Raw genomic sequence first — 12,630 nt, 5'->3', positions numbered from 1 at the left:
AATCTATAAGGAGACAAAGGGTGTGTGAATGTGGAAGAGGGGTTGTGATGGTCTGACTTTCCTGGCTCTAGGACTGCAGGAACAATCCTGAATTTCCCCCTGATGGGTCTCCTCCCCCTGTCTAGAGTGGATCTGAGACAGAGTGGGTCCTAGGATCTCAACCGAGCATGCAATTTAGCTCTGAGTTTCCCAAGGCCCTAGGCAAACAGAGGAAAAAGATTGGTGTGTAACACTCCACGTGAGCTATCATTAAGTCTGTGAACAGTTACTAATCACCCAGGCTCTGCCAATCACTGTGCCCACTCCCAAGAAAACAAAAAGAAGCCAGGAACCATTGATCTGTGCAGTCAAAAGGACTACTACAGCTTTGCCCAGCAGAACTGTAAGAGCCACAGCTGGGAGCCACATATGTAATTCCAGTTTTTCTCACAGCTCCATGAAAGAACAGCAAAAGAAACAGGTAAACTTAATTTTTTAAAAAAGATTTTATGTATTTATTCATGAGAGACACAGAGAGAGAGAGAGGCAGAGACATAGGCAGAGGGAGAAGCAGGCTCCATGCAGGGAGCCCGGTGTGGGACTCGATCCTAGGACTCCAGGATCATGCCCTGAGTCAAAGGCGGATGCTCAACCCCTGAGCCATCCAGGTGTCCCTAAACTTAATTTTAATAACATATTTTAACTCAATATATCTAAAATGTTATTGTCTCAACATGTAATCAATATAAAACTACACTAACGAGATGTTCTTTTTAAAAATATTTTAAAATCTTGTGTATATTGTACATTTCTAGCACTTTCCACCCTGACCAGCCACATCTCAAGTGCTTGGTAGCCCCGTGAGGCCAGTGGCTACTGATTGGGAAAGTACAGATCTATAATCTAAGAAAATAAACTTTTTCTTTGCCTTAAACTTTCAGAAGAAAGGATTGTGGCATTGGGTGTTGGAGGCTGGGACATTCACACTGTTTCCCAAGTGATCAGAAATCTAAACCATAAGTGGCTCTTGCAATTTTTTTCTTTATTTGTTTTTAAGTTCACAGGTAATGGATATGTTTTTATTATAAGGAAAGCAATAAAGTAAATTGTCCCTTAATCTTCTTCAATACTGTTCCATTCCCAGAAATAGGCTTAACTATCTAGCACTTGGCTATAGATCCTTCTTTATTTTTTTCATATTTTTTTATTTATTCATGAGAGACACATAGAAAGAGGCAGAGGGAGAAGTAGACTCCCTTCGGAGAGCCTGATGCGGGACTTGATCCCAGGACTCTGGGATTACGACCTGAGCTAAAGGCGAATGCTCAACCACTGAGCTACCCAGGTGCCCTCTTGGTACTCCTTTCGCGTGCATATATTGAATCACTTCATTCTCTTTAATGGCTACATGATATTCCAGAGCCATTTCCTTACTGAAGGGATTTTGGGCTGTTTTTAATTTATTTTTTCACTACTGGTAATACTGCAGAAAGAGTATTCTTGCCCTTACCTCCACGTACATTTCTGTAAGTGTTTTTCTGGAGTAGATAAAACGGAGTGTATTTGCTGGGAAATCTACGTCTTGAGTGATAGTAGGTGCCATCAAGCTACCCTCCACAAGGAAACTCAATTCATATCCCCTCCTCCCCTCAGTGCGAGGATTTCTCACACCCTTCCATCATACACTGGATCTGATTTTTATTGTAAGGAGGGGTATCAGATTTTAGTATCGATACAAATGCAGTAAAAAAAATATTTTTTTTATATTTATTCTACAGTATTCTTCTCTTCATATCCAGAGATTCAATTCCAGGCCCAGAGTGAGTCACTGATGATTTCTAATGAAATCAACAAGAATGTGACAGCATCATCATGTCCTACTGTGGGGCCTTAGAATCTAAAGTGAGTGATAGGGAGCCCTGGGTGGTGCAGCGGTTTAGCGCCCGCCTTTGGCCCAGGGTGCGATCCTGGAGACCTGGGATCGAATCCCACATTGGGCTCCCGGTGCATGGAGCCTGCTTCTCCCTCTGCCTATGTCTCTGCCTCTCTCTCTCTCTCTATCATAAATAAATAAACATTTAAAAAAATAAATAAAGTGAGTGATAACCGAATATGGTCAATGTTACCCTAGTATAATAATCTCTCCAGAAGCGCCCTCGTGGATACCAATGCACCTTCTAAGAATTCAGTTTTTCCTCCAGGACTGGCATAGATCTTCAGTTCTTTGGTCAAACACTAGATGAAGTTGTTAGCTTATTCAGGGATCTTGTAGAAAAAAAAACATAATTCTTCAAACACTCAGCCCACCAAGCTGTTCACTCTGAGAGGCCCTCAGAGAAGTGAGACCTAGACAATCCGCAGGAGTGGAAGTGCCCTCTGTCTACCTCATTGGGAGCCAGGTGCTCATGGAGGAGGGAGGCAGGCACTCCCTCCCTCGCTTGCACTATTTATTACTGTTTTTTAAATATTTTATTTTTTCATTGAGAGAGGGAGCGTGCAAGTGTGGGAGGAGGGAGGGACACAGAGAGAATCTAAGCGGACTCCTGTGAGCCTGGAGCCTGAGGTGGGGCTCGATCTAACGATCAGAGCTGAAACCAAGAGTTGGCCACCCAACTGACTGAGCCACCCAGGTGCCTCCACTTGCAGTATTTAAATTCTCTTTTTTGGGATGCCTAAGTGGCTCAGTGGTTGGGCACCTGCCTTTGGCTCGGGGCGTGATCCCAGGATCCAGGATCAAGTTCTGCATCAGGCTCCTTGCAGAGAGCCTGCTTCTCCTGCCTGTGTCTCTGCCTCTCTCTGTGTCTCTCATGAAGAAATAAATAAAATCTTAAAAAAAAATCTCTCTCTTTTTTTCATGTGGACTTCCTCTAGTGGGAGTCAGGTAAGTTTAAAGCTTTTTATGAGATTCCATTGTTCTGGTCTTCAAGTGACTACACTGTCTTCCAAAATCGTGCAGTGTATTTGTTCAGCCAGGGCAAATTTCGCCTTCAGTTTTCAGGAATTTCAAGAAAGTACCTACCTGTGTGGCACTCGCAGAGCCCTGGCATGGCCTGCATGTGGCCGTATGTGTTCTCACACACAAGGCTCCCTCTTTCCAGTTCTGGGGATTCTTCTGTGGCACTGTAGGCTCAACACAGTGAGCTTTGTCTACACTTCAGAGACCCAGGGGGAGATTAAATCACTCTCACAGTTCCTTCTTGGATTAGAGTTCAGTGTATTGTTGACCACTATTATTTTTATGGTGTTATTTTGAGTAATTTAATATCTTATTATAATGGTCTTAGATAAAATGTAAGGCATCATGATAAAGACAAAGGCTTCCTTTTTGGGCTTCCTTCTGGAACCAGAGCACAATACCTAGAAGGCAGCCTCTTAGTGTCACTGGAGAAAGGCAGTAAATGAGCAACTATGAAGCCTTCAGCAGTGGATTTACCTCCAAGAACTCACCATGGTCTGATGCTCAGTTTTGGGTCTCCAGGGTTTGGTTCAGATATGGTACTTGCCAGCAAATTCATATGAACCATGCTACTAGGAAATGATCTAAAGCCAGAATCCATGCATTGATTTATTTGCTCATCAAACTTTTACTGATACTGGGCTTAAGCCAGGCCATACCCTAGGCTCTGGATGTAATGAACAAAACAGGTTTGGTGTTGATGGTCTAGTGGGACATTAGCAGCCCATTCCAACCCAATGAGACAAGGTGTTATGGTTATGGGAGCAACTAAGAGAGAGTGACATATTTAGCACAGGGAAGGAAAGAGCCAGTAAAAGAATAGTATCACAGGAAAGATAAGCCATGACTGCTAGGGCAAGGTCTCAAAAGAAGAAAACTAAATGTGAACCAGAAATCTCTTTCCTGAGTAGGGAGGGAGGGCCAAGAACACATACAATTCTAAGATGGGTGAGAGGCAGTTCTTGCCGGTATAATCTACCTGGGGACAAAGGGTTAGGAAGCAAGTTGACTGCTGAGAGTGAGGGAGAGGTTCTGATTTGGCAAAGATTAGAACAGACACTGTAGGAGGATGAGGGACATATCTGAACAAGGAAATATGCTGACCCCAGCATGCATGCAAGGGGTGCTCCCCTTATGGCTCCCACAGTGCCCATGCCCTGAGTGGGGGCACACAGAGGTCAGACTCACAAGGGTGGAGACTATATCAGTCTGGCACCATTGAATTAATAGACCATGGAGTTGGATAAGGAAAGGAGCAGAGAGCACAGGGAGACAACACACAGAAAAAAAGCCTGATCATGGGTTCCTCATCTCAGTGAGGGTTGTCACCAAGCTTCCACCGCTGGAGTCAGAAACTGGGGTATCCTCAATTCCTCCTCAACCTCAGTCCATCACCAAGATACATAGCTCCATAGCCTCCTTATCTCTTTGGTCCATCAACTTCTTTTCATCTTCCCTGGTCCCTCTGCTCTGCTCCCCCGAGAACTCTGGTGATTCCATGAGTATAGGACAGAACTTTGCATCAGATTCTTTCTGCTGCTGGGGAAAAGCTCAAATGGCTTCTAGAGCCAGACAATGAATGAGTGAAGATGCCAGGGATTGTGGCATGTTGGAAAGCCCTTCGCCATAAAACAGGGAAGGAGAGGGCTGCCATGAGGAAATGTAGGTCTAGTATTTTGCTGGATCTTTCTGTATTTTTAAGAGAAGCTTAAAAGAGTTTTATAGAGAAGTTTCCTGATTTTTAAATGTAGGCAAACTATTCAAATTTAAGGGGCACCTGGGTAGGTCAGTGGTTGAACATCTGCCCTTGGCTCAGATTGTGATCTTGGGGGTCTTGGAATCCAGTCCTGCATCAGGCTTCCTGTGGGGAGTCTGCTTCTCCCTCTGCCTGTGTCTCTGCCTCACTCTCTCTGTGTCTCTCATGAATAAATAAATAAATCTTTGAAAAAAAAACTATTCAAATTTAAAATAAAACTGTTCATCACAGAAAAACTTGTTTTTCTTTTCTTCTTTTCTTTTTATTGTATCTGTATGACACGATGGGTATTAGCTGAACCTATTTTGGTCATCATTTCACAATATTTGTAAATCAAAGCATCATGCTGCATGCCTCAAACGTATACAGTGATGTATGCCAATTATTTCTCAATAAAACTGTTGTTGAGGTGTTTCAGAGTAAAGTGTGCAGAGGGCTGTAATTTACCTTGAAAAAGATCAAAAGATGCACCCTTGGGTGGATAGAGGGATGGATAGATATGGGATAAAGCAAATATGGCAAAAATGTTAATTGGATCACCTTAGTGACGCATATACATAATTCTTTCAACCTTCCTGTGTGCTTGAAAATTTCAAAATATAAGGGGTACAGTTTTTTTTAACGGAAAAATAATTGTGACCCCATGAACCACTACTTGGTGACTTCCGTTACTAGTTTTAATGGACTTTATGAAAGTGAGGCAGAGGTAAATGAGTTCATAATATAAAGGGCATAGAACAGTCCCTAGCATATTTAATAAATATTAGATATTTATATCGCCAGCATTTGGAACAGAGAAAACGGACACAGAAGGGCTGGACCTAAACGAATTTCATTGAGTGTAGAGTGCAGGGACTAGGATTGCACGCTGTTGCTGTGTGAGTTTATACCTGTAATTTCCATCTCTGCGCCTCACGTTGCTCACTTAAGCTAATAAGAATTGGACCTAAGCTCCCCTGATTGATCTGCTCCCTTTCCTGTTTCTGCCTATACGTGTCTCCATTACCCCTCCTTTTTTTCCCCTCTTTAATGCCTTCCTAAAAACTACAATTCCCAGGAGCGCCTACAGGCGTCGACGTCGCGCAGTTCTTTGTCGTAGCTCGCGCCCTTTATACCTACTTCCGCCCACGAGCCACTTCCTTTTCTTTCCGGGGCGCGCGGCGGCAAGATGGCGGTGCAAATTTCCAAGAAGAGGAAGGTAAGACGCTGGGGTCTAGGTTCGGGGATCTGTGGTGCCGCGCGGGTCGAGGCTTGTCGAGATGCCGTCGCGAGACCCTCAGCTTCGAGCCCTGCTTCGGGAAGCGGCCTGGGCCGCGTGGCATTCCCGCGGACCGCGGATGGCGGTGGATTGAATGCGAGGCCCGAGCCAGGCGAGCGCGGTTTGGCGGCGGAAGGGAGTGATGAGAGACGTCTGCCGCTTCTGGGCGAAGACCAGACGTGAGCACCGGGCGCCCCTCCCGCCCGAGACAAAGCGCTTGGGAGCATTACTTGGTTAACAGGTAGCTTTAGTAAGCGTATTTTGAGAGGTTGGGCCGTTCCCCCTAATGTCTCTCACTAGGACTTTGGGGGGGGAGGTGGCGTGTGCACGCCTTCTTCGTGTCGGGGCGCGGCCCCCTGACCCCCGAGACCTCGGTTGGAGAGGCTGCTGTATCTTGCCCCGTCTCTACCGCGGAGAAAGTAACCGGGAGGGAGGAGAACCGGACAGAGCACTGGATCGAGCTTTAACTTTTCGCTTTTCCGCAGGCGGAAACTGTAAAGTCCGCTTGCTTTAGAAAGAGGCAACTAACTTGTCATTTTGTGTGTGTACACAGCGTCGTGCAAATCCACACACTTTCGAATTAGAGTTCAGCTTTGTGAGACATGTACTGTAGGCAAGATAACATGGCTGGGAGTCTTCTGATGGTCCCTGAAGGCAGCGTATTTTCATGGGTTACAAAGGTAGCATCTCTGCTCTGCAGACAGAAGGAGTTGTGAATGTGCCATTTTATTTTATTTATCTTAAGATTTTACTTATTTATTCATGGGAGACACAGACCCAGGCAGAGGGAGAAGCAGACTCCATGCAGGGAGCCCGATGTGGGACTGGATCTCGGGACTCCAGGATCACGCCCTGGGCCGCCCTGGACCGGAGGCAGGCGCTTAACTGCTGAGCTACCTGGGCATCCCGTGAATGTGCCATTTTAGAGCAGCTGTTTGTTTGGCATGTGCTACTCCTGAAGTCTTTAAAACCCTTCAATGAAGAGAAGATGACGAGTCTGACTGGAGGTGTTATCTTTGCCAGGCGGCCCCTACTCCTTGCTGCGTTCTGTGGCAGTTTTAAGGGTCCTTGGGTTAAAGTAACTTCCAAAGGACGATCTAGAGGCATTTGTCTGAGAAGGGTTGTTAAATTCTGTGTTGGAACAAGGGTAGTAAGAGTGATGATGGGATGTTTGTATGAGGTGTTGCATTGGCAGAAGGACAATGACCCTGCCATCCCACGTTCTAATTGTGAATTTTCCCTTTTGGTTAGTTTGTCGCTGATGGCATCTTCAAAGCTGAACTGAATGAGTTTCTCACTCGGGAGCTCGCTGAAGATGGCTACTCTGGGGTTGAGGTCCGAGTTACACCAACCAGGACAGAAATCATTATCCTGGCCACCAGGTGAGATCTCATTTTCCTGGTTAGCACCTGTTACTTGTTGTATATGCTAGGTTGGTGTATTCTGTAAACTTCCAGGGAGAACCAGTGAATTGGCCTTATTAGCAAACGTAAGTGGTTTGTTTTTGTTTTTAAGATTTTTATTCATTTGAAAAAAAAAAAAAAAAGATTTTTATTCATTTGACTGAGAGTGCAAAGCGGAGGATGGGAGGGGGTGTTGAGGGGCTGAGGGAGGAGCAGGGAGCCCTTTGCCGGGCTTGATCCCAGGGCCCTGGGATCTTGACCTGAGTGACCTGAGCCAAAGGCAGACACTTACCAACTGAGCCAACGTGGCACCCCACAAATGTGTATTTTCGTAACTGCCTTTTAAATCTGATTCTAGCTCTTGTCATCCAAAATTTGTATTTTCTATGTTAGACGGGTGAGACTTCATTACCACATATATGTAAAATTTAAAGCCATGTTTGCAGTTTTGTGAGAGCTATTGTGTATTTTCGTTTTCTCAGGACACAGAATGTTCTTGGTGAAAAGGGCCGGAGGATCCGGGAATTGACTGCTGTGGTTCAGAAGAGGTTTGGTTTTCCTGAGGGCAGTGTAGAGGTGAGTGATTTTGCCTTTTGCCAGAGATTACCGTGGACCTGGAAATGGTTATTTAGGGTGGTTACTTTTATAAACCCTTAATGTCATGAAGACCTTAGTTATCACCAAGTATTACATATGAATTGGTGTTTTGTTGGTTGTCTTAATAAGTAGCAGGCTTTATTTTATAGGCCTTTTCTGCTCATTTCTGGTGGTTAAGGGACTTTTTTTTACTCTCAACTTAAGTATGGTAATGATATGTATGATGGATTGGCTATCCCATCACTTGATGTAGCTGTAGAAGTATCTAGGGATGAGAGGGCAATAAGGAAAGATTCAGACTATGTCACAGCGTAGGCTACCTATGAGTAGTAGGAGTGTTTTAGTACTTGAGGGATGCCACAGTGACCACATGCTTGTATGGTGAATGAGTTTTTTTTTTTTCTTTAATTGAAAACAATGGGGAAAGTTAACAGGTTTAAGGGTGTACCTTGATTTCTTCTTAAAGCTCTATGCCGAAAAGGTGGCCACAAGAGGTCTATGTGCTATTGCCCAGGCAGAGTCACTGCGTTACAAACTCCTAGGAGGCCTTGCTGTGCGGAGGTAAGTGTCCTGAGACTTTTTTTTTTCAAGATTTTATTTATTTATTCATGAGTTATACACAGAGAGGCAGGGAGATAGAGGGAGAAGCAGGCTCCTCACAGGGAGCCTGATGCAGGACTCAATCCCTGGACCAGGATCACACCCTGAGCCAAAGGCAGACACTCAACTACTGAGCCACCCAGGCATCCCTGAATGATTATGTTTTAAAGAGTGGTCAGTGCTATAAAGGGAGTACACTTCTTGGTGCTTAGGTAATAGAACAAAAACAACTCCAGGGAGAGGAGGTCAGGGTTCCCGTTGAAGTTAGCTCCATGAAGTGTGGAGATTATAAAGGCATAAGACATAGTCCTGATGGGAGAGAGCTAATCTGAGCAGTATGTAGGTATGATGTGAGGAGTGGATTATAGAGTGTATGAGGTAGCTAGATTGGCCCTGGAGCCGGGCCTTCTGATGAGGTTTCAGTAGGAGCTCTTTGTGTACTTTCACTGTTGTAATTGGAATGCTTTTCCTGGGTGTATGAAATTTAGGTGGTACTTCCTGCAGAGCCCTGGGAGGTTTTCTCAGCAGGAGAAGAAATTAAGAGCTGTGCTTTAGGAACATTGACCTGGTGGGGAGATGGATGGCAGGAAAGGTGTTATAGGTAGGGACATACAAGAAAGACTGCCTGGCTGGTTTGAATGCCAGCTACACTACTTAGAACTGTGGTCCTCAAAAGCTTAATCCTTGGGCTATGATCACTGATATCCTTGGAGGAATTGTTAGAAAAATTCTCAGTCTCCACCTGCTGAAGTGAAAAGGAGTGTGGATCAGCAACCCTTTTTATACCCACTGACTTGGAAGTTCTGAGACCTGAGCCACTTACTGAACATTTGACCCTTGGATCTCCTGTTTGTAAATGGGGGGTCATTATATCCACCTCTCCTTTTAGTGGTGATTAAATGAGATGATGCGAAGGGGCTTGAACCTAGAGTGGTGGGTCCTGCTTTACTTTCCCTGTTGAAGGTGGCAGCTAGCTCTCCTAATTAGTATGTCCTAGGGTGTATAGTAATAAATGAGTTGGTGGGGGGCATATTTTACGGCTTATTGTCATTTTTATAGTTCTAGAAGTATCTTTTCCAGCACTCTGTTCAGGGCAGCTAGGAGCCTACATTAGTAGCTTGGATTCCTAATAAATGTGAATTCTGGAGATTGAGGAATATTTAGTAAACCATAAAGGGGCCGCTCAGTGACTGGGTTCTTACTGATTGTTTACCAACTCATTGTGAAATGCTGCATTTGCAGAGATGGACTGGATGACCTATGCTTGAGTTATACCACCCCCACCATTTAATTGCCAGTTTAGGGGTGCCTGGGTGGCTGAGTTGGTTAAGCGTCCAACTCTTGGTTTTGGCTCAGGATGTGATCTCAGAGTTGTTAGATTGAACCATGGTCAGCTCTCAATCTGTATTGAGTGTGGAGGCTGCTTAAGATCTCCCCTCCCTCCATTTGCATGTGTCCTCTATCCCAAATGAAAAAAAAAAAAAAAGAGTAAATTCTTGAGTCTGTAATTGCCAGTTTAATTGACCTGGTGTGAGGCTTGGACTTCACAGGTGTTGTTCTAGTTTAATCTTGAGGTGATTGTAATGTACACCCAATGCTGTGAAGCATTTGGGTTAGAAGGAACTGGAATATATATTCCTTAAAGAATTACCTTAAGATTAGGTGTGATAGGAATGGAGAATTGCCAGGCTCTGGTCAAATTTATTCTCCATTAAAGGAACACTGAAGATATTGTAGACTAGTAAGTCTATGGCTTTGTTTTTATTTTTTTAAGAATGACAGGGTGGTTAGGATGCCTGGGTGGCTCAGCAGTTGAGCATCTGCCTTTAGCTAGGGTGTGATCCTGGGGTCCCAGGATCGAGTCCCACATTGGGCTTCCTGCATGGAGCCTGCTTCTCCCTCTGCCTGTGTCTCTGCCTCTCTCTCTCTTTTTCTCTCTCTTTCTCTGTGTCTCCTGTGAATAAATAAATAAAATCTTAAAAAAAGAGAATGGGAGGTGGGATGGGGATAGGGTAGGCTTGAATAGTCTTGTCTTTGGTTATAACAGGTGGATGTTTCTTGTTCTCCCAAAGGGCCTGCTATGGTGTGCTGCGGTTCATCATGGAGAGTGGGGCCAAAGGCTGTGAGGTCGTGGTGTCTGGGAAACTCCGAGGACAGAGGGCTAAATCCATGAAGTTTGTGGATGGCTTGATGATTCACAGTGGAGACCCTGTTAACTACTACGTTGACACCGCTGTGCGCCATGTGCTGCTCAGACAGGGTGAGCAGCTGGGAGTGCTTGAGGCAGAGGGCTTTTAGCAGATAGATGTGGTTTTTTTTCATGTATACCTCCATGTCAGGGAACATGTTTTGGGAGTAGTGGAGCATGTTTGTACTCCATGTGAGTTTATTCACGAGCTGCATTGACCTCTAAGAAGTAAATTGCTGAGATCCAAGAGTTGGTTTGCTTTTGTCTCAGCCACCTATGTACCCTTCGGTGATGACACGATGACGAGTCAGAAAGGTCACATCCTGCTCTTGGTCCTTGTCAGTGCCACGTTCTGTGGTGCTGTGCATGGGTTCCTTTTGCAAAAGTGTCCTGTTTATTGATTGATTAGAGGCATTTGTCTGAGAAGGGACTGGATCCATGGGTGCTTGAGTAACCTACTATTATTTTACTCTGCTCTATCCTATTGTGGGACAGGTACAACCACAGCTAGATTCTAATTATGGCATCTTCCAGGTGTGCTGGGCATCAAAGTCAAGATCATGCTTCCCTGGGACCCTAGTGGTAAGATTGGCCCTAAGAAGCCCCTGCCAGATCATGTGAGCATTGTGGAACCCAAGGATGAGATACTGCCCACCACCCCCATCTCGGAACAGAAGGGTGGGAAGCCAGAGCCGCCTGCTATGCCGCAGCCAGTACCCACAGCATAAATAGGTGTGTCTCTAGGGGCTTCTTGGGGTGGGCATGAAGGACCCTTATCCTTTGTCTCCCTAATAATTGTATATCCCGTACTGTTGTAAGCACTTGCTATGTAAACATTGGATTATACTTACCACGGTTGGAGCCAGAGGCCCATTTAACCAGGGATTCTGTAGGAAGAGAGATTTGCCTTTAGTCTCCTAAGACATTCCTATGTTTACCAGTGTGTTTGAAACAAGAATTTTCCTTTTATTTACTTAAAATCAAGGCACTCTTGTTAGTAGTTACCTGTTGTTCAGCAGCCCCTTCAGCAGTTAAAAAGGTATCACCAATCCTCTTCTATGGCTAGCACCTTTTGTTTGTTTCTAGGTGTTCTGTGTGTATATATTCTTCATGCAAACCCTAAATGAGAAATGAAACAACCCAATATTCAGGTGAAGATTCTGTTCTTACTGTTGTGCTCTATTTGGTTTCAGGGTCTCCTTGGCAGTTGGATCTGGAGGCTGGATTTTACTCTGTGAAGACCTTTAATAAAATATTTGAGTAAAACACGTGGCACAAATAGACTGTCCACTATTTGGTCTGAGAATTCTATTGCCTGAAGGGAACATTAACTTGGTTGGCTGCCGGCCTCATTTTCCCTGAAATCCTTGGTTTCAGCTGTTGTTGTGAGGCAAGAGCCAGAACAGGAAGACCCAAACAGCTAACCAGAGTAATATCCTATAAATCTGTGTAAAGTGAAGGCTGATTGCTAGTTGGATAGCACCTTGATTAATTCACCCACAGTTTGAGGTTATAGGTTTGGAAGAGGGATATATTTAAGATGTTTTTCTTTTCTAATGCATAAAGAAATCTTATTGCACATAGAAAATAAATACGGTGCCTATTGTATTTTCGGTCATTTCTACACTATAGGTAGTTTTGTATAATTCTACATTTTATCCTGAGCATGTCTGAAGTGTAAAGGGAATTTGCTTGTGCCACTGAAAAGCCTGAGAAGTACATTTATTAGAATCCACACTTCTTTGTTCAGTCCTTTTAGCCATTATACTTTAGAAGAATGTAAAGAACATTTACATTGTCTACAGTTTGTCATATTTGAAGTGCTTTCTATTGATAGTTATAAGAAATGGGGTCCTCGTAGTTTCTTTGGGTGAAAGTAGTGTGGGACCAAGG

The 12,630-nt window shown here is 44.4% G+C and overlaps 1 protein-coding gene and 2 non-coding genes across 3 annotated transcripts; all 3 read left to right on the top strand.

The window, feature by feature from the left end:
- The first annotated feature begins 5,748 nt into the window (after positions 1 to 5,748).
- On the top strand, positions 5,749 to 12,016 carry RPS3 (ribosomal protein S3). Its single transcript, XM_025419648.3, has 7 exons — positions 5,749 to 5,889; positions 7,201 to 7,331; positions 7,835 to 7,928; positions 8,416 to 8,510; positions 10,622 to 10,809; positions 11,272 to 11,469; positions 11,931 to 12,016. Exons 1-6 carry the CDS (start codon positions 5,860 to 5,862, stop codon positions 11,463 to 11,465), a joined length of 732 nt encoding a protein of 243 aa, XP_025275433.1. The 5' UTR covers positions 5,749 to 5,859; the 3' UTR covers positions 11,466 to 11,469; positions 11,931 to 12,016.
- Positions 6,922 to 7,069, top strand: LOC112642178 (small nucleolar RNA SNORD15). The gene has a single exon (XR_003125086.1). It is a non-coding gene; the product is annotated as a small nucleolar RNA SNORD15 (small nucleolar RNA).
- On the top strand, positions 11,021 to 11,165 carry LOC112642177 (small nucleolar RNA SNORD15). Its single transcript, XR_003125085.1, has one exon. It is a non-coding gene; the product is annotated as a small nucleolar RNA SNORD15 (small nucleolar RNA).
- Positions 12,017 to 12,630: the final 614 nt, after the last annotated feature.

The sequence above is a fragment of the Canis lupus genome, chromosome 21, assembly GCF_003254725.2.
Source record: "Canis lupus dingo isolate Sandy chromosome 21, ASM325472v2, whole genome shotgun sequence".
NCBI classification, from domain to species: Eukaryota; Metazoa; Chordata; class Mammalia; order Carnivora; family Canidae; genus Canis; species Canis lupus.
Note: the sequence above shows the minus strand (reverse complement) of the source record. Positions and strands in the feature narration are given on the sequence as shown.

Excerpts from the sequence above, each read along its gene's own strand:
- RPS3 (XM_025419648.3), top strand. The coding sequence starts at position 5,860 with ATGGCGGTGCAAATTTCCAAGAAGAGGAAG. Across the intron at positions 5,890-7,200 it reads AAATTTCCAAGAAGAGGAAG|TTTGTCGCTGATGGCATCTT; the intron begins GTAAGACGCTGG and ends CCTTTTGGTTAG. Across the intron at positions 7,332-7,834 it reads ATCATTATCCTGGCCACCAG|GACACAGAATGTTCTTGGTG; the intron begins GTGAGATCTCAT and ends TCGTTTTCTCAG.